Genomic DNA, 24,192 nt, shown 5'->3' on the forward strand with positions numbered 1-24,192 from the left:
TCTGTCCCTGCAGCTCTAACAAGGAAAACTTCATCTACCTGGCAGACTTCCCCAAGGAACTGTCCATCAAATACATGACCAGATCGTTCCGTGGGGCTGTGGCTATTGTCACGGAGACGGAGGAGGTGGGCTGCCCTGCCCCTCTCCCCATTCCCTCTCTGCCCACCCCCAAACCCCAGGGGTCCCTCTTTCCCCCTGTCAGAGTAAAGGAGCTAAGGGAAGGGGGCACCCTCGGGGACCCTGAGAAAGGGCAGTGAAGCTCCATTTATAGCTGCAATCCCTGGAACTCAGAGTGTCAGCTCCAAAGTCATGCAGACCAGAGCTATGATCTAATGTTCAGAGGCGGCCCTCTTTCATCCCACAGTGCACTCGTTCACTTCATAAATATTGAGCATTTACTGTGTACCTGCCCCCTGTGCTGGAGAACACAGAGCGATCGGGGCTGCAATGGGGAAAATATTACCTATGGAAGTAGGGGGACCTGGCCCATTCTGGGGGGATTGCGCATGTCAGGGAGGGCTTCATGGGCGAGACCACATGGAGGGGGACATCTTGGAGGCTGGAGGGGATCACCCAGGTTGTGGTTCAGGAAGGGTAGTGAAGGTTCCCTTCAGATGTGTATGGGGGTGGGCATTAGTGCAGAGATGGGGAACTGAGGCCAAGGAAATGGTGAGACCGTGGAAGCTCTCACCATTTGAGAAGAAAAAAGAGGTCTCGGCCCTAGGAACCGTGGCTGTTAGGGAGTGTGTATGTTAGGGACGTTTAGGTTACAAGTGCTAGAAACCTTAACAGACCAAAAACATTGAAAAACATGATCATAGTGTGTGAGGGCTGGAACCAGAGGTGATTGGGCTCAGGGAAGTAGAGAGATGGCACCACAGAGAAAAGGAAGGGGAGCGCCCTTGGTCCCAGTGGAGGTGAGTTTGCAAACTTCATCCCTCAAACAATGGGGCCACCACACTGGGCAGAGGGTGAGGTGGGATCAGAGGACCCCATGGTCCTGACACACACACATCCGGCTATCGTACCCACAGATCTGGTACCTCCTGGAGGGCACCTACCGGGTGTACCGGCTGTTCCCATCCAAGGGCTGGAAGGTGCACATCAGCTTACAGCTGATGCAACAGTCCTCTCTCTACGCATCCAATGAGACCATGCTGACCCTCTTCTACGAAGGCAGCAAACTGTACCAGGTGCCTGGCGGGGCTCTGCGGGGACATTGGGGCACCGCAGGAGGGCTGACCCCAGCTCACCTGACTCTGCCTTCCCCCTGTAGCTGGTGTACCTTATGAACAACCAGAAGGGCCAGCTGGTCAAGAGGCTTATGCCCGTGGAACAGCTTCTGATGTATCAACAGCACACCAGCCACTATGACTTGGATCGGAAAGGGTGAGAGGACACCGGACCATGACAGGGGTCTGAGGGCTCCCGGCACTGCCCTCCTGAAGCTACCATTTTTGAGAGAGGGGAGACCGAGCTAACCCCAGTGACAGCCTCAGGGCTACGATGGCAGGAGTTCAGCACTTATGGAAGCTCAGAGGAGGAGCCGAACCTGGCCAGGGGGGAAGGTGCATCAGGGAGGGCTTCAAAGAGGAGGAGGTGTATGCACTGTGACAAGAAGGGTGAGGAAGGATTAGCCAAGTGATAAGGTGGGGAAGGGTGTCCCAGAACGGGAGAACCAGCTGTGCAGAAGCCCTGATGGGAAGGGGGACGAAGTGAGCCTGGTGGTCATGGGGAGAAACTTGGACTTCATCTTGAGGGTCTTGGGGGAGCCATGGATGGGACTAAAGGAAAGGACTGCAGGATCGGATTTTACCGCGTGCCATAATGATGCCTCTGGTCGCTGTCCTGCAGAAGGTGGATCAGAGCAACCCAGGGAGGCAGCTGGACTCGGGGCAGGGACAGGGAACTGGGGTGGAAGGAGGAAGCAGGAGGTGGAACAAAGATAAGAGGTCAAGTGGACAGGCAGATGGGGACTGCCCGTTGAGCAGGGAGGATTCTGGTCTCAGGGATCGAGGGACGTCCGAGGGGATGTGTGAAGAGGCCTCTGGGCAGCAGGGGCTGACGCTGAGGAGGAAGATCGGGGCTGGATTCAATACAGGAAGTGGGTGAGGTGGGAAAGAGGCCTGCGGAAGCTTCCAGTGCGCGGGGTGCCTTAGAGCCAGCAGCCCTTCCCTCCTGCCGCTGCCCAGGGGCTACTTGATGCTCTCCTTCACCAACTTCTGCCCCTTCTCGGTGATGCGCCTGAGGAACCTGCCCGGTCCGCAGAGATACACGCGCCAGGAGCGCTACCGGGCACGGCCACCGCACGTCTTGGAGCGCTCGGGCTTCCACAACGAGAACTCGCTAGCCATCTACCAGGGCCTTATCTACTACCTGCTGTGGCTGCACTCCGTGTACGACAAGGTGGGCGTCCGGCGGCGGGCGGGCAGGCCTGAGACCGGACTCGGGGAGCGGGGAGCGGGGAGCCGGGAGCCGGCTTAGAGGGCGAGGCTTGTGGAGCGGAGCGCAGCAGGATTGTAGGACTGGAGGACTGGGGGGTGGGGTGGGTGGGGGACGTGGGGGCGGGGCCTGGCTTGAGCAGGACTTCCAGGGGAGGGTGTTGGAGGTGTGGCCGGTTTGAAAGCAGGGTCTGGGGATGCGCTGGGGTGTGTATCTTCTGCTCTGGGTTAGGAGCTGGCATTGAGGCTGGGAGGGGGTCTGGGGATGCCGCTTGCCTCGGGGCCCTCGCCCCACCGCCCAATCCCTTTACGGTGCCGGGCGATCCCTGCAGCCATACGCGGACCCGGTGCACGACCCCACCTGGCGCTGGTGGGAGAATAACAAACAAGACCAGGTAGGCGGAGCGGATTGGGAGCCGGGAAAGGGGCGGTGCCCGGACACCCCTCACAGTGCCCCCAGCCCCGGCGCTGACTCTGCCGCGCGCATGCGGTACTCCAGGATTACTACTTCTTCCTGGCGAGCAACTGGCGAAGCGCGGGCGGCGTGTTCATAGAAATGGACAGCTACGAAAAGATCTACAACCTCAAGTCCGCGTACGAGCTGCCGGAGCGCATTTTCCTGGACAAGGGCACTGAGTACAGCTTCGCCATCTTCCTGTCGGCGCAGAGCCGCTCGTTCCGGACGATGGCAGACCTCGGTCTGCGCGGGGCCAGAGTCACTCCCGAAGGGCAGGGCGAGGGCTGCCGGAATCTGGGAGCCTGGGGGGAGGGGACACCATCCGAAGGGCGGGGCCTGTGAGGGAGGCCTTAACCCCATTTACTGTCCCGAGCAGGCACCGTCTTCGAGCTGCATAGCCACGTAGACGTGGGCGTGGTGCTGGCCGACCCCGGCTGCATCGAGGCCTCGGTGAAGCAGGAGGTCCTGATTAATCGCAACGCGGTGCTATTTTCGGTGAGGCTCGGCAGGCAGTTGGGATCAAGGGAGGTTTTTTGTTTTGTTTTTGTTTTTGTTTTTTGTTTGTTTGTTTTTGAGACAGGGTCTTGCTCTGTCAGGCTGGAGTGCAGTGGCGCGATCACTGCATTCTTGGCCTCCTGGGCTCAAGTGATCCTCCTCCCTCAACCTCCTGAGTAGCTGGGACTGCAGGCATGCACCACAGTGCCCAGCGAACTTTCTTTTCTTTTTTTCTTTTGAGACGGAGTCTCACTCTGTCGCCCAGGCTGGAGTGCAATGGCACAATCTTGACTCGCTGCAACCTCTGCCTCGCAGGTTCAACCGAGTCTCCTGCCTCATCCTCCCTAGTAGCTGAGATTACAGGTGCACACCACCGCACCCAGCTAATTTTTTGTATTTTTAGTAGAGATGGATTTTTACCATGTTGGCCCGGCTGGTCTTGAACTCCTGACCTCAAATGATCCGCCCACCTCAGCCTCCCAAAGTGCTGGGATTACAGGCGTGAGCCACTGTGCCCAGCCTTAACTTTTTATGTTTTGTAGAGAGGGGGGTCTACCTGTGTTGCCCAGGCTGGTCTCGAATTCCTGGGCTCAAGAGATCCTCACGCCTCGGCGTGAGGTGTGAGGTGTGAGGCACGAGCCACGAGCCACCCTGCGCTTGGCCCCGTTAGCCTATTCCTGAGTAGAAAATGGAAGACTTCCGTTCTCCTACCAGCCCCCACCTCGCCCCAGCTGTGGGTTATTTGAACTGTTTGTTGGTCTTTGGGGAGACCTATTCACCCCTTCATTTCTGCCTCTCCCCTCCTTCAACCCCAGATTACGCTCAAGGATAAAAAGGTTTGCTATGACCAAGGCATTAGTGGACACCACCTTATGAAGTCTTCCATGACGGTCAATGTGAGGTCCAAGCCTGGAGGGGAGGGTGCAGGATGGTGGGGAAGCCTGGGCCCACAGGGATCACCATCTTCACCTGCTCCTACCTGCAGGTGGTGGGTTCATCCGGGCTCTGCTTCCAGGAAACGCACGCGGGGGCCCGTATGCAAGTATTGGAGCTTGGGATACTGGGCCCTGGGAGGGGAAGGTTGGGGTCAGGTCTCAACACGGCTAATCCCCTGAGAATCCCACTAATCATTCATAATTTCCTTTCTTCTCATTCTTTCTCATCATTCATCCACCCACCCACTACTACCCATTAACTCCTTTCGTTCTTTTTTTCTTTGAGATGGAGTTTCGCTCTTGTTGCCCGGGCTGGAGTGCGATGGTGCAGTCTTGGCTCACTGCAACCTCCACCTCCTTGGCTCAAGTGATTCTCCTGCTTCAGCCTCCCGAGTAGCTGGGATTACAGGTGCCCACCACCATGCCCAGCTAATTTTTTGTATTTTTAGTGGAAACAGGGTTTCTCCATGTTGGCCAGGCTGGTCGCAAACTCCTGAACTCAAGTGATCCACCCGCCTCAGCCTCCCAAAGTGCTAGGATTCCAGGCATGAGCCTCCACACCCAGCCTAACTCCTTCCATTCATTCATGTTTTCAGAAAGGGCCACCTTCCCAGTTGTGCAGGTTGCACACAAGCTGATGTGTTCCCTCTGATAACTTTTCTGCAGAGGGAGAATAGAGCGAGCAACAGGGCCTTTTTATTTTTTTGAGATGAAGTCTCACTCTTGTCCCCCAAGCTGCAGTGCAATGGCGCATGCAATGGCGCAATCTCGGCTCACTGCAACCTCTGCCTCCCGAGTTCAAGCGATTCTTCTGCCTCAGCCTCCCAAGTAGCTAGGATTACAGGTGCATACCACCATGCCTGGCTAATTTTTTGTATTTTAAGAAGAGATGGAGTTTCACCATGTTGGCCAGGCTAGTCTCAAACTCCTGACCTCAGGTGACCTGCCCACCTCGGCCTCCCAAAGTGTTGGGATTACAAGTGTGAGCCACCACGCCTGGCCCAGGGCCACTTTTTGCAATTGGCACAAAGGTGGCACAAGGGCTGGCCTGGCCCTGCCTTCACATCTCTCTCTTCTTCTGCCCACTCACACATTCCTCATTCAGTTCTTTGGGATCTTGGTTCTTCACTTGCTTATATATGTGATATCGCCTTTGCCCAGGGCAGACACTGAGGCTCAGAGAGGTGCAGTGTAACCCAGGGAGCTAATAAGTGGTAGAGGAGGGGCCTGCCCCAGAGTTCTTGTTCTCACCCACTTCCCTACCCACTCCGGGGCATGCAGATCCTGGTGTTCCTCTCTCCTGGGTTAGAATGACCTTGGGCAGTCAAAAGGGATTGTAACAGCCCCCACCTCCTTAGAGTACATGAGATTTCATGTGCTAGACTGAATAAACAAGGAGGAAGTGTGACCACATCACAGGGTGGGCAAGGGGAAATGTGGCGGGATGAACTCAGAGCAGCGATGGGGCAGAGTAAGTGGGGCCTCATGGGCCATGGTGCGTGAGCTGGTTCTTTGGGAGGGCTCCAAGCAGAGGAGGGACTCGAGGGTCCCCAGGGCCCATCTGGCTGCATGGGGTGGGGGGACATCAATGAGGGAACTGGAAGCAGGGAGACTCTGGAGAAGACAAGGTTGGACAAAACAGGGTGGGGGCAAAGGAGTTGGAGGTTTAAGGGAGAGAATGAGTGGACTCTGCGTCTTTTTTTTTTTTTTTTTCGAGACAGAGTCCTGCTCTGTCAGCTGGAGTGCAGTGGCGCAATCTTGGCCTCTGTCTCCCTGGTTCAAGCTGTTCTCCTGCCTCTGCCTCCCGAGTAGCTGGGATTACAGGCATGCGCCACCACACCCAGCTAATTTTTTGTATTTTTAGTAGAGAAAGGGTTTTGCTGTGCTGGCCAGGCTAGTCTCGAACTCTGGATTCAAGTGATTGGCCTGCCTCGGCCTCCCAAAGTGCTGGGATTACAGGCATGAGCCACTGCGCCAAGCCGTTTTAATGATATTAATGACTATATTGCTCTTGGCGGTGAGGGAGAGCCAGGCAGTTGGTGGTGGTGTTTGTGGGAGGGGTACTGTCCTTCCTGCCCCTCACCTTTCCAGGGGCCTGAGGAGACCCTGGCCACTCCCATGAGCCTTTTTTCCTCCCACCGAGGGCAACCTGATGGTGCCAGTGTTCATTGGCTGCCCTCCAGGCAAGCGTCTGGCGTTCGACATCACCTACACTCTGGAATACAGCCGCCTGAAGAACAAACACTACTTTGACTGCGTTCAAGTGGACCCCGAGATGCCCTGCTTTCTCTTCCGGGACAGTGTGTGTCCAGTCCCTTCCCCTGCATCGTTCACTGTCCTCTTGCGCCCACCACTTTGCGCTCTCCCTCCCCGCTCCTCTGCCCACAGGCTACCCACCCTCTTTCCCCCGGCATCTCACTTTCCCCCTTCTCGGTCCTCAGCTTCTCAGGCCAGGCTAATTTCTTCTTCCCGTCTCAACCCCCTCCAACCCCATAGTTTTCTACCCCTTCTTCTTGATTCAAGATTTGGTGACAGGAGACTCCGGCAGTTTCCAGGGCAGGTAAAGGCGTGGCCAACTTGTAGCTAGGGCAGGTGGAGGGAGTGGAAGGGGATGGGTGCAGGACTCGAGACCCGGAGACCAGTCCGTGTGCACTTCTGTCCCTGGTAGCTACGTGCTGCTGGTGGTGGGTGGCGGGCCCACACTGGACACACTCAAGGACTACAACAAGGACGAAATCTACCGCTTCAACAGCCCCTTGGACAAGTAATCCCTGTGGGGCCCCACGCGTAATTGGCCTTGCTTCCCCTGGAGGCCTTTCCCACTTCCAAGCCAAGCCCACCTCATAAGCCCCCGCCTCCGCATCTCAGGTCCCGCCCACAGTGGGGCTCTTAGGATCCCACAGGCAAACTCCTGCAGGGCCCCCCTAACACCATGCCCCCTGCACCCACCTCTGGCCTCCCTCCACACTGACCACTGAGGCCATACCTCCCCCACACCTCCCCAACCCCTGGCTGAGATGACCTCGTCCTGCACAGGACCCACAGCCTTATCTGGACCACGAGGACCAAAAGGACCACCAAAGACTCAGCCTTCCACATCATGTCCCATGAGAGCCCGGGTATCGAGTGAGTGCGCAGCCTGGCCCTCTTGGCCCCCATCTGTCGGTAGTCCATCAGGCCCACCCATCCTTTCTGCCCCCAGGAGGCCTCTTGATCCCCAAGTCACACTGACTGCCTTTGTGTTACTCAAATGGGGCTGAACTTTGCACAAGCTGAAGTCCCTGCCTGGAATGCTGCTCCCTCCTCCTCTCGTCGGGCCTTAGGCAGATACCCCTTCAGCCAGGAGGACTTTTCTGTTTCAGGATGGGACAATTGTCCCTTCGTGGCTCCCATGGTCGCCTGGGGCTCTCCCATCCCGCCCCTGAGTCCCCTACCTGTGCATCCCCATTCTAGAGTGGACAGCCCTGGGCAGTCACTGTCTGGTGTGGGGTCTGTCTCTCCTCCAGAACTGGGTCCTGAATAGACTCATAAATTTGTTTTTATTTTTGAGATGGAGTTTCGCTCTTTGTTGCCCACTCTGGAATGCCGTGGCATGATCTCAGCTCACTGCAATCTCCACCTTCCGGGTTCAAGCGATTCTCCTGTCTCAGCCTCCTGTTTGTTTATTTTTTTGAGACAGGCTCCCTCTGTAGTCCACCAGGCTGGAGTGCAGTGGCGCAATGTCAGCTCACTACAACCTCTGCCTCCCAGGTTCAAGCAACTCTCCTGCCTTAGCCTCCCAAGTAGCTGGGATTACAGGCAACCGCCACCACGCCTGGCTAATTTTTGTATTTTTAGTAGGGATGGGGTTTCACCATGTTGGTCAGGCTGGTCTTGAACTGCTGACCTCAGGTGATCCTCACGCTTCAGCCTCCCAAAGCACTGGGATTACAGGCGCACGCCACCATGCCCGGTTAATTTTTGTTTTTTTTTTCTAGTAGAGATGGAGTTTCACCATATTGGCCAGGCTGGTTAACATAGCATTTATTGAATGAAATAATGAACAAATGAATAAATCAATTCATGGCAGGCATTTATTGATATTTGAATGTGGGTATTAATGAATGAATAAAACAATGGAGAAACAAATTCATATATAGGGGCTCAATAAGTTTCATTCAATGAAAGGAAAAAAATGAAGCCATGAGCAAATGAAGGCAGTGAATGAATGAACAACTTGCGCCTAGTCAGAATTTAACCTGCTCTATTTTTTTATTTTTTAGTTTTATTTATTTTTTTGAGATGGACTCTTGCTCTGTCACCCAGGCTGGAGTACAGTGGTACAATCTCAGCTCACTGCAACTTCCGCCTCTTGGGTTCAAGTGATTCTCCCACCTCAGCCTCCCGTGTAGCTGGGATTACAGGCGCATGCCACCACGCCTGGCTAGTTTTGTAATTTTTAGTAGAGATGGGATTTCACCATGTTGGTCAGGCTGGTCTTGAACTCCTGACCTCAAGTGATCCACCTGCCTCGGCCTCCCAAAGTGCTGGGATTATAGGTGTGAGCCACCGCGCCCGGCCTAACCTGCATTTATTGGATAATGAATAGAGAAGGAAATAAATGAAAGATGTGACTTTGTACCTAATAAGTGCTCAAGCTGTATTTATGGGATAAAGGAATGAAGGGAGCAAAGAATGAATAAGGAGTTGGCACATGATAGGTACAGAGCCTGTAATCTGGATGGATGCACAGTGACAGAGGAATTGACAGATGGAGGCATGAAGGCAGGAGGAAATGAATGAGTAGACAGCCTGTGGCACAGTAGCCGTTCAGTCAGCATGATTGAATGAGTGAATGAAGGAAGGAATGAGGGAAGGCATGAGATCGCACCCATTTGGTCCTCACCGAGAGCATTGGGGTGGAAGAAGAAATTGGGAGTTGGCACAGACTAGGCATGGTTGGTAGCACAACTGCCTGATCTTTGGCTTGCAGATGGCTCTGTCTGGAGAACGCCCCATGCTATGACAATGTTCCCCAAGGCATCTTCGCCCCTGAATTCTTCTTCAAGGTGTTGGTGAGCAATAGGTGAGCCAGGCAAGTGGCCCAGGTGTGGGTCAGGGGCTGCCCATGGAATGCCTGGCTTCTCCTCTAATCCTGGGTCCCCTCCCAACCCCCGCAGAGGAGTGGACACGAGCACCTACTGCAACTACCAGCTCACCTTCCTGCTGCACATCCACGGGCTGCCACTCAGTCCCAAGCGGGCCCTTTTCATCCTCATGGTGAGTGGCTGTCCAGGAGCTGCCCCGCTGGGTGGGCAAGGGCCCACACCTCCACACCTATGCTTGTTGTACTTCACTAATTCATTCCTTCAGTCACTCATCTGGTCATGCCGACTGAACGCCTGCCATGCCACAGGCTGTCTACTCATTCATTTCCTCCTGCCATCACGCCTCCATCTGTCAATTTCCCTGTAACTGTGGATCCAGATTGTGGACTGTGTACCTTATCATGTGCCAACTCTTTATTTATTCTTTGCTCCCTGCAGGTGTCACTCAGCGTGTTTGTGGGCCTGGTGATCTTCTACATTGCCTTCTGCCTCCTGTGGCCCCTCGTGGTGAAGGGCTGCACGATGATCCGGTGGAAGATAAATGATATCATTGCCTCAGAATCCTACTACACCTATGCCTCCATTTCCGGAATGTCGAGCATGCAGTCTCTGAGACGTTCCAGGATGGGCTCCATGTTCAGCTCCAGGATGACAGAGGACAAGGCTGAACCCAAGGAAGCCGTGGAGAGACAGTTGATGACCTGAGTCTGCCGCGTGCCCCAGCCCCCAGTCACTGTCACACTTCCCCTACGAGGCCCATCTTGAAGATGCAGCCTGTCACCCAGCTCAGACCTCTGTTTTGCTTGATGTTTACTTCTCGTTCAGACTCAAATAAAGCCTTTTTTCAGGACCAGCTGTGGGCCCTCTTAAGAGCTTGAGTTCAGAAGGTTTGTACCAGCATAGCTGCACATTAAAATATCATAAACCTCGCTGGGCACTGTAGCTTGTGCCTGTAATCCCAGCACTTTGGGAGGCGGAAGCAGGCAGATCACTTCAGGTCAGGAGTTTGAGACCAGCCTGGCCCACATGGTGAAAACCTGCAACCCTGTCTCTACTAAAAATACAAAAAATTAGCTGGGCATGGTGGTGCATGACTGTAATTCCAACTACTTGGGAGGCTGAGACAGGATAATCCCCTGAACCTGGGAGGCAGAAGTTGCAGTGAGCCAAGATTGCGCCACTGCATTCCAGCCTGGGGAACAGACTGAGACTCCCGACTCAACAAAACAATAAATAAAATATCAAAAACCTAGGCCACCTGTTAAATAGTGGCTTCTCTGTGTGCCTGTTGGCTGAGCCCCTCCCCAGGGTGCCCCAGACCTCCCTGTGGTCCAGCAGGATCCTCCACAATCCAGGCCCATTGCTATGGCCCACCATCTGCTCTGATTATTTAGTGTTAAGTATTTTGAATGTCAACACCTATCTAATGTCTTAAGGATGGGACCCTGGTGATGTCAGGATTCTTATTTTAGTTGCAAGTAGCAAGTATTTCCCTCAAATGGTCTACATGAAAATGGTAATTTACAGGCTTCAGGTACAGTTTGATCCAGTAGTCCCCAAGGTCCACAGGATTCAGCCTTCCTTTCTCTGTAGTTTTTTCTTCTCTGTCCTCCTCTGAGTGCAGTCTCTGACCTCAGGACAACTCCTCTCACCATCTGAGGCTAGTTATGCAGTCCATAATCTGGATGGATGCATAGTGACCAATGAATTGACAGATGGAGGCATGAAGGCAGGAGGAAATAAATGAGTAAAAAAATAACCTGTTGCGTGGTAGGCATTCGGTCAGCATTACTGGATGAATGAATGAAGGAGCGAATGAGGACAGGTATGAGACTATGCCTAGTTGGTGCTCACTCAGAGTGTTGGGGTGGAGGAATAAATTGGGATTGGCATCGATTAGGCATGGTTGGTAGCACAAAAACCTAATGAAACTTGACAATAACAAGAGTTGGCAACACTCGTGTGTAAGGTCTGTTGGCTAAGGTTGTTTCCACCACCAAGATTCTATTGAGTCACCTCGTGGTCCAGATGAACACATCATAATCCTGTATCAGCCAAGTCAACATATGATCTGAATATCACCATCTGCATTTCCAGCCAAGATAAAGTGACAGAGACTGGATTTCCCCTCATACTTGAAACTATTTATTTATTTTTGAGATGGAGTCTTGCTCTGTCACCCAGGCTGGAGTGCAGTGGTGCTATCTCGGCTCACTGCAACCTCTGCCTCCTGGGTTCAAGCGATTCTCCTGCCTCAGCCTCCCGAGTGGCTGGGACTACAGACGCATGACACCATGTCCAGCTAATTTTTTGTATTTTTAGTAGAGACAGGGTTTCACCGTGTTAGCCAGGCTGGTCTCGATCTCCCGACCTCGTGATCCATCCACCTCAGCCTCCCGAAGTACTGGAATTACAGGCGTGAGCCACCTGGCCCGGCCGTATCATCGTGGTTTTTTGGGTTTTTTTGTTTTTGTTTTTGTTTTTTTTTTGAGACGGAGTCTCGCTCTGTTGCCCAGGCTGGAGTGCCGTGGCTGGATCTCAGCTCACTGCAAGCTCCGCCTCCCAGGTTCACGCCATTCTCCCGCCTCAGCCTCCCGAGTAGCTGGGACTACAGGCGCCCACCACCTCGCCCGGCTACTTTTTTGTATTTTTAGTAGAGACGGGGTTTCACCGTGTTAGCCAGGATGGTCTCGATCTCCTGACCTCGTGATCCACCCGTCTCGGCCTCCCGAAGTGCTGGGATTACAGGCTTGAGCCACCGCGCCCGGCCTGTTTTTGTTTTTTTTTAAATGGAGTTTTGCTCTTGTTGCCTAGGCTGGAGGGCAATGGTGCGATCCTGGCTCACTGCAACCTCCGCCTCCCAAGTTCAAGTGATTCTCCTGTCTCAGGCTCCCGAATGAGTAACTGGGATTACAGGCACCCACCACCATGCCTGGATAGATAATTTTTCGTATTTGTAGTAGAGATGGAGTTTCACCATGTTGGCCAAGCTGGTCTCAAACTCCTGACCTCGGGTGATCCACCCACTTCAGCCTCCCAAAGTGCTGAGATTACAGGCGTGAGCCACCACACCCAGCCATCATTTTTGTTTAAAATATTTTTTAACACCACAACTTCTTTCACATATTAATTTACTCATTAATTCAACAAATATATAATTTCTTTTTTTTTTTTTTGAGCCTGTCACCCGGGCCAGAGTGCAATGGCGATCTTGGTTCACTGCAACCTCTGCCTCCCGGGTTCAAGTGCTTCTCCTGCCTCAGCCTCCCAAGGAGCTGGGATTACAGATGCACACCACCATGCCCGGATAATTTTTGGTATTTTTACATTTATTTATTTATTTCTCTGAGAAGGAGTCCCACTCTGTCACCCAGGCTGGAGTGCAGCAGCGTGATCTCAGCACACTGCAAGCTGGTCTCCTGGGTTCAAGCAATTCTCCTGCCTTGGACTTCTGCGTATCCGGGATTACAGGTGCGTGCCACCACGCCCAGCTAATTTTTTTTTGTATTTTCAGTAGCGATGGGGTTTCGCTATGTTGGCCAGGTTGGTCTCGAACTCCTGACCTCAAGTGATCTACCTGCCTCGGCCTCCCAAAGTGCTGGGATTACAGGCGTAAGCCACCGTGCCCGGCCAACAAATATTTATTGACTGTCGACTGATATTTGCCAAGCACTGAGATACTGGGAATTCAGTGGTGAAGGAAATCGTCCTGCCTCCATGGAGATGACATTCTAAATAGTGGAGACAGAGAGTGAGAGCCCGGCTTGAGAAAAACGTGCTGTCCAGGCGCAGTGGCTCATACCTGTGAATTCCAACACTTTGAGAGGTCAAGGCAGGAAGATCGCTTGAGCTCAGGAGTTCGAGACCAACCTGGGCAGTATGAGTCTCTACAAAAAATTTAAAATAAATTTTTTTTAAAAAGAGAGAAAAAGCGATGTTGAATGTTCAGGTGTAATATCAATCAATGGAGGAAGGAGAAGTTGGTATAAGAAGCTGTGAATACTGGCCAGGCAAGGTGGCTCATGCCTGTAATCCCAGCACTTTGGGAGGCCAGGGCCCGGGGAATTACCTGAGTTCAGGAGTTGGAGACCAGCCTGACCAACATGGTGGAACCTGGGCTCTACTAAAAATACGAAAATTAACTGTATGTGGTGGCACGTGCCTGTAATCCCAGCTACTTGGGAGGCTGGGGCAGAAGAATCACTTGAACCCAGGAGGCGGAGGATGCAGTGAGCCAAGATCGCTCCATTGCACTCCAGCCTGGGCAGCAAGAGCTAAATTCCGTCTCAAAAAACAAAAAATTGTGAATCCTTCATTTACATATGATATTTAAAGCCATAGAGCTGGATGAGGTTTGTAACTAGTTCGTTTATATAAGCTTGGGAAAAAGATGTGGAAGGATGCATTGAAAAAGAGACTGGAGGCCGGGCGCGGTGGCTCACGCCTGCAATCCCAACACTTTGGGAGGCCGAGACGGGCGGATCACGAGGTCAGGAGATCGAGACCAGCCTGGCGAACACGGTGAAACCCCATCTCTACCAAAAAAATACAAAAAACTAGCCGGGCGAGGTGGCGAGCGCCTGTAGTCCCAGCTACTCGGGAGGCTGAGGCAGGAGAATGGCGTAGACCCGGGAGGCGGATCTTGCAGTGAGCTGAGATCCGGCCACTGCACTCCAGCCTGGGCGACTGAGCGAGACTCCGTCTCAAAAAAAAAAAGAAAAAGAGACTGGAGAGGGAGCCCCAGGTATACATCCTAGCTGTTAGTCCGTTGGAAGGTTACCCGGCCTCTCTGTCTATAAAATGAGTAAAACACAGCTCTCCAAACGGCACGACATCGCCACCTATTGGCTGGAGACGCTGCCCCGAAGGCGGAACCTTCAGGACAGCTACGTAGCGTCCCGAACACTCAGACTGAAACCAGGGCAGCCATGTTCATTACTGGAACCGTGAGGTCGGTGGGGCGGGAGGGCGGCGTTGAGACAGCTGTCATTTTCAGTTAGGGCAAAAGCCGACTTCCGGTCACCATCTTGAGTGACGACAGAGGCGGAGCTCCAACTGACATGTTCATTAAGGGCAGGGCTCCGAGGGCGCCACCTCGAGAGCGACAGCGGGCTACCCGTGGCGGGCGGAGGCAGGTTGTAGCCCCGCCCCGGGCCTTGGGCTCCACCTCTCGGCCCCACTTCCGCCGGGCGAGCGTCTGTAGGCGGCGTTGCCGTAAATCGGGCGGTCGGCTTGCTGCATCACGCAACATGGCGGCCGCGGCGGTGAACGGTGCGGCAGGCTTCTCGAGCTCGGGGCCCGCGGCGACCTCGGGCGCTGTCCTACAAGCCGCGACCGGCATGTACGAGCAACTCAAGGGCGAGTGGAATCGTAAAAGCCCCAATCTTAGCAAGTGCGGGGAAGAGCTGGGCCGGCTAAAGGTAAGGTTGGCAGGCCCAGGAAACCGAGTGTTGCGGGCGTGGGGGGCGCTACGAGGCGTCTGGACCCAACCAAGTCCCGGGCCGCGGAATACACCTCGGTGCCAGCGAGACTGAGGCGGGCTGGGGGATCCGACGGGGCGAAAGATTTGGAGCAGCCAAAGTGGCGGCCCGGAGGGGGTCAAGAAGCGAGAGAGGACAGGGCGCGGTGGTTCACGCCTGTAATCGCAGCACTTGGCGGGGGAGCATCACTTAAGCCCAAGAGTTCAAGATCAGCTTGAGCAACAAAGCGAGACTCTTGTCTCTACACTTTTTTTTTTTTTTTTTTTCAGGTGAGAGATGACTGGAATGGACCTACGCGGGCGTGGTGGGGGAATGATGGAAAGAGTCGGGATGGCAGAATGAGTGAGGGGTTAGAGTTTTGGTGCTTGGAGGCTTAACTGGTCGGAGTGGCAGGACTGGGGTTCTTTCTTTTCCTGATGGTGGAGTCCAGGCAAGACCAAGTGGGAAATGAGGACTGCCCAGAATGATAAAAGAATGAGACTGAAAAGGTGGACTGTGTAGAGGGTGTGTCGTTAAGACCAGGCTGGGTTAGGATCTGAGAGATCTGGGGCTTAGGCTCGCATCTGTGGGGAGAGGGGGCAGCCTAGTTGTGAAGGCAGGACTGAACCTAGAGGAAATATTCTTACAAGTAGAGAACAAGAATATGGGGCTCAGAGTGCTTGAGACCAAGTATGTGTTGGGAGGGAGTATAAATCCAGTGGCTTGGAACAAGCTGCTGTGTCTGCTAAGGAAAAATGTATGGGCTGAACTGTGTGGGGAGATTTGGACCTCCCCCTCCCAGATACAGATTTTGGGGATAGCCCAGCTACCCCTTCCCCAATAGATGGTGGGGAAGATCAGCCACGAATGGAATGTGCTGGTGTCCCCCCCCCCCCCCCCGCCGTGTGATTCCACTGGGTCAGGCACTGACTGTCCCTCCTCGTTTCCCCAGTGGGGCTATTAATAATTGTAATGTGATGGAATCTTAAATGGGCGTGTGTTGTGTGCTCAGGCCTTGTTCTGAGTGCTTGATGAAAAAGGACTCTTCGGCCTGGCGCGGTGGCTCACGCCTGTAATCCCAGCACTTTGGGAGGCCAAGACAGGATCATGAGGTCAGGAGGTCGAGACCATCCTGGCTAACACGGTGAAATCCCATCTCTACTAAAAATACAAAAAAAAAATTAGTATGGTGGCAGGTGCCTGTTGTCCCAGCTACTTGAGAGGCTGAGACAGGAGGATGGCGTGAACTCGGGAGGTGGAGCTTGCAGTGAACCGAGATCGCACCACTGCACTCCAGCCTGGGCGACAGAGTGAGACTCCGTCTCAAAAAAAAAAAAAAAAAAAAGAAAAAGGACTCTTCATGAGTCAGGATGATGGTTAGCCCCATTTTCCAGGTGGGAGGAACAAAGCATAGAGCAAGTAAGTCATCTGTATTTGAATTCCCATCTTTTCTTCCCTCACCTCCCCATCAGCTAGTTCTTCTGGAGCTCAACTTCTTGCCAACCACAGGGACCAAGCTGACCAAACAGCAGCTCATTCTGGCCCGTGAGTGTCACTGGGGTTAGTGGGGGGTGATGATCAGGGCGTTATGGCAGGAATGGTAGCAGTGGTGGTTGGGGAAGAGACCTCAGTCACCTCCTGAGAGCTCACTCTGTCACCCACAGGTGACATACTGGAGATCGGGGCCCAGTGGAGCATCCTGCGCAAGGACATCCCCTCCTTCGAGCGCTACATGGCCCAGCTCAAATGCTACTACTTTGATTACAAGTAAGAATGGGTCCTGCCCCCAATTGGGGGGTGGTTGCATGGCAGCTCCTTTATCTCTGGGGCTCTGGCCACGTGGGTCCTCTTTCTTCATCTGGGAACTCCACCTGGCTTAGTTCTGTCCTCAGAACTAGGGTCAGGAGTTGGCTTGGAGGTCCTGAGACTTGGGTTGTGTGATCCAGGCTTGTAGGTCTCTAGTCAGTCTCCCCCAACCCATTCCCACACTGCAGCCCCTCTGCCCAGCAGGGCTGCCATCACCCTTCACTAGTCCTGGCCCCAGCCTTGTCCCTCTGACTCAAACCCCCGTGGCAGCCAGCAGGATCATGTAACACTAAAATTTGAAACTGTCCATACCCTGCTCAGAACCTGCATGGCTCTTCATGGTCCTCAGGCACAAGACCAAGTTCTTTCCTGTGGCTTCCAGTCCGGTCCCAGCTCCGACCCCTCTGCCTGTGCCTGCCCATCCCAGCCCTTTCTCTCACTGGACTGTGAGCTTTCTAAAGGCAGAGCCTGGAACTGTTTCAGTTACTGCTGTGTCCCTTACACTGCCTACCACAGGGCCAGGCCCAGAACAGGGACTCACCGGATATGTGTTGAATGTAAAACTGAATGATACCTGCACAGATTAATGATTGGGAATTTGACGTCAGACGAACCTGGCTTTGAAATGTCCAGCCGCTTCCTGATTATGAGGTCTTGGGCAAATGACTTTACCTCTCTCACTTTCCCTGTTAAAGTAGGGAGTGGTGGTTCTTTTATTTATTTATTTTTGGAGATAGGGTCTTGCTCTGTTGCCCAGGCTGGAGTGCAATGGTGCAGTCATGGCTCACCACAGCCTTGACCTCCTGGGCTCAAGCGATGCTCCTACCTTAGCCTCTCAAGTAGCTAGGGCTACAGGTGCACACCACCACTCCTGCCTCTTTCATTTTAATTTTTTGTAGAGATGGGGGTCTCACTTTGTTGTCCAGGCTGGTCTTGAACTCCTGGCCACAAGTGATCCTCCTGCCTTAGGCTCCCAGATTGTTGGGATTACAGGTGTTGAGTCATTGCACCTGACTCCAATAACTCTTTTTTTTTTTTTTTTTTTGAGATGGAGTTTCACTCTTGTTGCCCAGGCCGTCGTGCAATGGTGTGATCTCGGCTCACCACAACCTCCGCCTCCTAGGTTCAAGTGATTCTCCTGCCTCAGTCTCCCGAGTAGCTGGGATTACAGGCATGCACCACCACACCTGGCTAATTTTTGTATTTTTAGTAGAGATGGGGTTTCTCCATGTTGGTCAGGCTGGTCTCGAACTCCTGACCTCAGGCAATCCACCCGCCTCAGCCTCCCAAAGTGCTGGGATTACAGACGTGAGCCACCATGCCCGGCCAGTAACTTTCTTTTTTTTTTTTTTTTTTTTTTTTTTGAGATAGGAGTCTCACTCTGTCACCCAGGCTAGAGTGCAACAGTGCGAACTTGGCTCACTGCGACCTCCACCTCCCACGTTCAAGTGATTCTCCTGCCTCAGCCTCCCTCAGCCTCCTGAGTAGCTGGGATTACAGGCGCCCGCCACCACGCCCAGCTAATTTTTGTATTTTTAGTAGAGACGGGGTTTTGCCAGGTTGGCCAGGCTGGTTTTGAACTCCTGACCTCAGGTGATCCATCCGCCTCAGCCTCCCAAAATGCTGGGATTATAGGCATGAGCCACCGCGCCTGGCCAGTAACTCTTAATATAATTATAGCTAACACTGTGTTTATTTGGGCCAGGTATTGTTCTAATCACCTTACCTGGGTTGAACCATTTAGTTCACTTAACCCTTGTTCATTCAACCCATCTCTACAAAGTGGATACTGTGAGGCCAGGCATGATGGCACATGCCTGAAACCCCAGCACTTTGGGAGGCTGAGACAAAAGGATCACTTGTGTCCAGGAGTTCCAGACCTGCCTGACCAACATGGCGAAATCCTGTCTCTACAAAAAATGACAAAAAAATTAGCTGGACATGATGGTGTGCACTTGTAGTCCCGCTACTTTGGAGTCTGAGGTTGGAGGATAGCTTGAACATGGGAAGTTGAGGCTGCAGTGAGCCTGAGTGACAGAGTGAGACCCTGTCTTGGAATTGGGAAAAAATAAAAGGGCCAGGTGTGGTGGCTCACACTGTAATCCCAGCACTTTGGGGCGCTGAGGTGGGTGGATCACGAGATCAGGAGTTCAAGACCAGCCTGGCCAGCATGGTGAAACCCTGTCTCTACTAAAAATACCAAAAATTAGCCAGGCGTGGTGGCATGTGCTTGTAGTCCCAGCTACTTGGGAGGCTGAGTCAGGAGAATTGCTTAAACCCAGCAAGCAGAGGTTGCAGTGAGCCAAGAACGCACCATTGCACTCCAGTCCGGGCAACAAAGAGAGACTCCTTCTCAAAAATAAATAAATAAAAGGATACTGTGGTGATACCCAGTTTACACTTTGGGAAACTGAGGTTGTCATTTCACTGAAGTGAGGTCCCTCACTTGGATCAGTATGACTTGTGACTAATTCATGCATCTTTGGGCCACAGTTTCCTCATATGAAAACCCGGGACCTGATACTTCTTCAGGAGATGCATGGGGCAGGCGTGAGAATTCCTGGAGCCTCGGGTAGACGGCTCGCTAGGCCCCTAAATCCTCCTTACCCTGCTTCCCCGTCCCGCGTCCACAGGGAGCAGCTCCCCGAGTCAGCCTATATGCACCAGCTCTTGGGCCTCAACCTCCTCTTCCTGCTGTCCCAGAACCGGGTGGCTGAGTTCCACACGGAGTTGGAGCGGCTGCCTGCCAAGGACATCCAGACCAACGTCTACATCAAGCACCCTGTGTCCCTGGAGCAAGTGAGGCGGCAAGCGGCGGGGGAGGACCTGGCCAAAGTGGGCGGTGCAGGGGTGGCCTTCAGAGGGCTTTCCTGAAGGAGTGGCCCGGGTTCACCCATCTTTCCACCCATGGACCCATCCTCTTGTTTGTCCAGCAAATACTGAGTCCCAGCTGTGTGCCAGGCACTGTGGGAGGTTGTCAGACTGTGCAGTGAGCCAAGCAGGTGAAATTCGTGATCTTGTGGTGATGACATTGGCGTGTGGAAGCAGATAGTAAGCCCGAAGAGTGAGTGGCCTGTGCGGTCTGTCAGATGCTGAGTACTGTGGAGAAAAGGCAGAAAGGAGGGTAGAGAGGCAGGGACGGGGTAACATTTATTTCGGGGAGTCAGAAGGCCTTACTGAAAAGGTGAAATTGGAGAAAGACTTGAAAAGGGTGAGGAACTGGCTCATGCCTGTAATCCCAGCACTTTGGGAGGCTGAGGCAGGAGGACAGCTTGAGCCCAGGAGTTGAAGACTGCAGTGTGCTATGATCACACCACTGTATTCTAGCCTGGGTGACAGATTCTGTCTCTATTTAGAAAATAAATAAATAAAAACAGATTTTTTAAAAGAAAAGGGTGACCGTGCACAGTGGCTCACGCCTGTAATCCCAGCACATTGGGAGGCCAAGGCGGGTAGATCACCTGAGGTCAGGAGGTCGAAACCAGCATGGCCAACATGGTGAAACCCCGTCTCTATAAAAATACAAAAATTAGCCGGGTGCGGTGGTTGGTGCCTGTAATCCCAGCTACTTGGGAGGCTGAGACAGGAGAATCGCTTGAACCCAGGAGGTAGAGGTTGCAGTGAACCAAGATTGCGCTACTGCACTCCAGCCTGGGCAACAGAGCAAGACGCTATCTCAAAAAGAAAAAAAAGGATGAGGAACTGAACCCTGTGGACAGCCAGGCAGAGGGACCAGCCAATCCAAGTGTCCTGAGGCAGCACCATGTCTGCTGTTTTAGAGGGACAGCCGAGAAGACGGTGTTTTTGGAACAAAGGGAGCAGGGCCAGGGCAAGGCCTTAGGACCTAAGGTTGGGAAGTTGTTCCTGGAGCCGACGTCTTAGGGGAGGATTTGGTCCGTGGGGAGAGGATGGGAGAGAGAGCAGTTAGGGCAGGCAGCACAGTTCATGCAAAGGTGTACAGGGATGAGCCTGAGGTGGAGCCAGCCCTGTCTCCCTCCTGGAGAATAGGTGGATAATTGGACAGTAGATGAGATAATGAGATGCCAGCCCAGAGCAGGCTTGGGGAGAGGGAGGGAGGGAGGAAGGGGGTGAGGGCAGAGAGAGTCATATGTGTGTGTGTGTGTGTGTGTATGTGTGTGTATGTGTGTATATGTGTGTGTGTGTCTGTGTGTGTGTGTCTGTGTGTGTCTGTGTGTGTGTCTGTGTGTGTGTGTGTGTGTGTGTGTGTCTGTGTGTGTGTGTGTGTGTCTGTGTGTGTGTGTGTGTCTGTGTGTGTGTGTGTGTGTGTGTGTGTCTGTGTGTGTGTGTGTGTCTGTGTGTGTGTGCGCGCGCATAAACCAGCAAGGTCTTTCTGGAAGAGGGAGTACCCAGGGAAGGGGTGTGGCTGTGTGGCAAGGGGTGTTCTGGCAGGGTAGGGATTACAGGGGCACTAGGAGTATGATGAGGCCCACACAGGTAGGGCCCTTTGCAGCTTCCTCTTCATTCTCTTCTCTTTCCCCTTTCCCGGTGTCTGCAGTACCTGATGGAGGGCAGCTACAACAAAGTGTTCCTGGCCAAGGGTAACATCCCCGCTGAGAGCTACACCTTCTTCATTGACATCCTGCTGGACACCATCAGGTGTGTGGGGGGCCCGGGCCCTGTGGAGCTTGGAGTTTGGAAAGAACTTGGGCTTCGGCCAGACAGCTTTGAGTCTGAATCTCATTCCAGCCACCGGTTATCTGGGCAGGCTAGGTGTGTTTCTTATCCTCCTAGCACCTCAGCTCTCCTTTCCAGTGAATTGGGCCTGGTCGTGGGATTGTGGATAACAGCCCTTATCTCACCGCCCTTGGCTGTTGACACGTGTGGCCACATGTGTCAAACCTGCGCATGGGCTTGGCTGAGCAGGCAGGGACTGTGTGGCCTGTCTTAGCCCATCTTCCGTCCTAGACACCCATCCAGTGAGTCAAGAGACTTCACCTCCGACCACTGAAACTGTGGACCCTTCAGTTTCCCCTTCTCTAGAATGGGTTGACCAAATCCCAGCAGCCCGTGGGTTGCTGTGTGCACAAGTGACATCCCACGGGCAGGTGGATGTGACATACAAATACCTTGAGGAGTAAAAGGGTGTCGAAGTGGTGGCCGAGCTGGTTCACTCGGGCAGAGCACCAGATCAGAATGAGTTCCTGTGCCTTAGGTGGCAAAGGCGAGCCCAGAGGCATTTGAGTGAGGAGTGGTGGCCAGTACCACTACCCACCGCATGGCCTAAGTGATGTCGGAGGCACTCCTCCCTGTCACTCGCTTTTCCCCAGAGCTAACCCCCTCCCCCACTATAGCGACTTAATTCCTTGCTCTTTTTCTACTTTGGTGGTGTTCATGGTGCCTCTTGATGGGTACAAGGAACCCCTCAGGATCTACGAAGCGGGGTGCAGCACCCTGGTGATGTTTGTTTTGAGAAGAGGTGCCCTCATGTGAATCCCAAGCTGGGTTTCAGACCTGAAATCATGTGGCTGGCAGTGAGATTCAGAGTGTGGGCCCAGGAGTCAGAGAGTTCAGTGGGGATCTCCTGTGGCCCTTGCTTGCTTTGTGAGTCTGGTCAAGTTTCTCCCGCTCTGAGCCTTGATGAATAAAACAGGGCCCCTCACATTCCTGCCATCAGTGCTGAACTCCAGGGTCAGAGCTGACTTGTGTCAGGTTTGGGGGAACAGGTCCTGGGTGGTTGTCGATGCTCAGTAATGAGGAGCTTCTCATCTTCTCCCAGGGATGAGATCGCTGGGTGCATCGAGAAGGCCTACGAGAAAATCCTTTTCACTGAGGCTACCCGGATCCTCTTCTTCAACACACCCAAAAAGATGACCGACTACGCCAAGAAGGTGGCTGGGGTACAGGGCAAGGGGCCATGGGACCAAGGGGTGAAATCACTAACAACAGTGTGGGGTGGCTTCGAGGGACGCTGGAACAAGACTGCCCAGGTTTAAGTGCGTGACTCTAGGCAAGCTGCCAAAGCTCTCTGAGCCTCAGTTTCTCTGTCCACAGAATGGAGCTAGATACATAGGATGAGCTTAGTGCTGGCACCAGCTAGAGGTGGGCAGAGGTGGGCGCTGCACGCATGTTGGCTGCTGTCTTTATCAAAATTTCTTAGAAGTGGCAGCTTTTTCTGCAAGACTTCGCTTCATTTGGTCTCAGACGTTTGAGCACGAGCAATGCTTGGTGTTGCAATAGGAGGGCCGGACCAGGCTATGGAAGGTGAAATTGGGTGGGCGCAGTGGCTCACGCACACTGAGGTGGATCTTCCCACCTAGGCTCACTCTGGGAGGCTGAGGTGGGTGGATCACCTGAGGTCAGGAGTTCGAGACCAGCCTGGTCAACATGGTGAAACCCCGTCTCTACTAAAAAATACAAAAAAATTAGCTGGATGTGGTGGCGGGTGCCTGTAATCCCAGCTACTTGGGAGACTGAGGCATGAGAATTGCTTGAACCCAGGAGGCGGAGGTTGCAGTGAGCCGAGATCACACCATTGCACTGCAGCCTGGGCGACAGAGCGAGACTCCGTCTGGAAAAAAAGAAGAAGGTGAAATTGAATTTGAGTGAGGGTGACAGCTGAAACTATCACTCAGGCCAAACACTATCCTCGGTGCTTTAAAGGTGTTGATTCACCAAATCCTCACAGTCGACCCAGAGAGGTGTGTAATTAGGGTCCCAGTGTCAACACAGAGAAACTGAGGCACAGAGGTGAAGTTACTTGTCAAGAGTCGTTGGGGTAGAGTAGAGTTGGTGAGAAAAGACAGTATAGGCAAGTGCTGGCTCCATAGGGTGGGGACGGAGCCTTTGTGATCACCCTACCCATCTCTGATCCCTCCTTTCCTGCAGCGAGGGTGGGTCCTGGGCCCCAGCAACTACTACAGTTTTGCCAGCCAGCAGCAGAAGCCGGAAGACACCACCATTCCCTCCACAGAACTGGCCAAACAGGTCATCGAGTATGCCCGGCAGCTGGAGATGATCGTCTGAGCCCACTGGGCACTGGGTGGGGCAGGGCATGAGTTATTTAAAACAGTTACACTGCAGGGTTTCGTCCAATAAAGGTGGATTGACATTCCCTCTTCCAGGCCCTTGTCTCCCCAGTTGGGATGGCAGAGAGACAAGTTCTTATCTCTGAAGAACTTGGAGGTTTTGGGGCGCTCAGGGGTTGGAGATAACACCCTCCAACTGGGTAAGCCTCTGTTTGGTGGGCATTGCTCAGGGCCTCAAACACAGACGCCCACTGTAGGGCCCCAGCAGCACTGTGGCCTGCAGGAGGGCATGGCCCCAGGTAGGGGGACTGTTCTAGCCAACTGTGGACACACAGGAATGCTGGGCCAGGGTACCAGATTTTTTCAACAAAGCGGGTGAAGTGTCCTATTAAAAAGAATAAATGTTGGTGATGAATTAAACAATTTTTCAAATGATATGTGAAATGGAACCCGTCTGTAGGCTGCCCGTTTGAGCCCTGTGCGGATCAAAAGGTGTGGGCCCTGGTGTGGGCTTGTGGCTCCCACC

At 53.4% G+C, this 24,192-nt stretch overlaps 2 protein-coding genes across 24 annotated transcripts in view; both read left to right on the forward strand.

Moving 5' to 3' along the window:
* Window positions 1–10,285, forward strand: part of CATSPERG (cation channel sperm associated auxiliary subunit gamma) — a 32,734-nt gene extending 22,449 nt beyond the window's left edge. For 12 of the 23 annotated variants that reach the window (XM_045380606.2, XM_015441863.3, XM_074023429.1 and 9 more), the window contains 16 exons: window positions 14–125; window positions 1,035–1,193; window positions 1,277–1,389; window positions 2,193–2,406; window positions 2,774–2,836; window positions 2,941–3,139; window positions 3,275–3,393; window positions 4,209–4,289; window positions 4,379–4,435; window positions 6,472–6,628; window positions 6,825–6,888; window positions 6,997–7,092; window positions 7,365–7,454; window positions 9,301–9,393; window positions 9,488–9,587; window positions 9,854–10,285. In XM_045380606.2, coding sequence (XP_045236541.1) covers window positions 14–125; window positions 1,035–1,193; window positions 1,277–1,389; window positions 2,193–2,406; window positions 2,774–2,836; window positions 2,941–3,139; window positions 3,275–3,393; window positions 4,209–4,289; window positions 4,379–4,435; window positions 6,472–6,628; window positions 6,825–6,888; window positions 6,997–7,092; window positions 7,365–7,454; window positions 9,301–9,393; window positions 9,488–9,587; window positions 9,854–10,120 — 1,984 coding nt within the window. In that variant the 3' untranslated portion in view covers window positions 10,121–10,285. Of the gene's footprint in view, window positions 1–13; window positions 126–1,034; window positions 1,194–1,276; window positions 1,390–2,192; window positions 2,407–2,773; window positions 2,837–2,940; window positions 3,140–3,274; window positions 3,394–4,208; window positions 4,290–4,378; window positions 4,436–6,471; window positions 6,713–6,824; window positions 6,899–6,996; window positions 7,093–7,364; window positions 7,455–9,300; window positions 9,394–9,487; window positions 9,588–9,853 lie in introns of those variants that run through there. The other 11 variants (XM_065535455.2, XR_010583333.2, XM_065535457.2 and 8 more) reach the window with 11 other exon arrangements.
* Window positions 10,286–14,444: 4,159 nt separating this feature from the next.
* On the forward strand, window positions 14,445–24,086 carry PSMD8 (proteasome 26S subunit, non-ATPase 8). Its single transcript, XM_045380620.3, has 7 exons — window positions 14,445–14,835; window positions 16,347–16,419; window positions 16,539–16,641; window positions 19,314–19,479; window positions 21,197–21,297; window positions 22,418–22,529; window positions 23,527–24,086. Exons 1-7 carry the CDS (start codon window positions 14,476–14,478, stop codon window positions 23,662–23,664), a joined length of 1,053 nt encoding a protein of 350 aa, XP_045236555.1. The 5' UTR covers window positions 14,445–14,475; the 3' UTR covers window positions 23,665–24,086.
* Window positions 24,087–24,192: the final 106 nt, after the last annotated feature.

The sequence above is a fragment of the Macaca fascicularis genome, chromosome 19, assembly GCF_037993035.2.
Source record: "Macaca fascicularis isolate 582-1 chromosome 19, T2T-MFA8v1.1".
In the NCBI taxonomy this organism is placed as follows: Eukaryota; Metazoa; Chordata; class Mammalia; order Primates; family Cercopithecidae; genus Macaca; species Macaca fascicularis.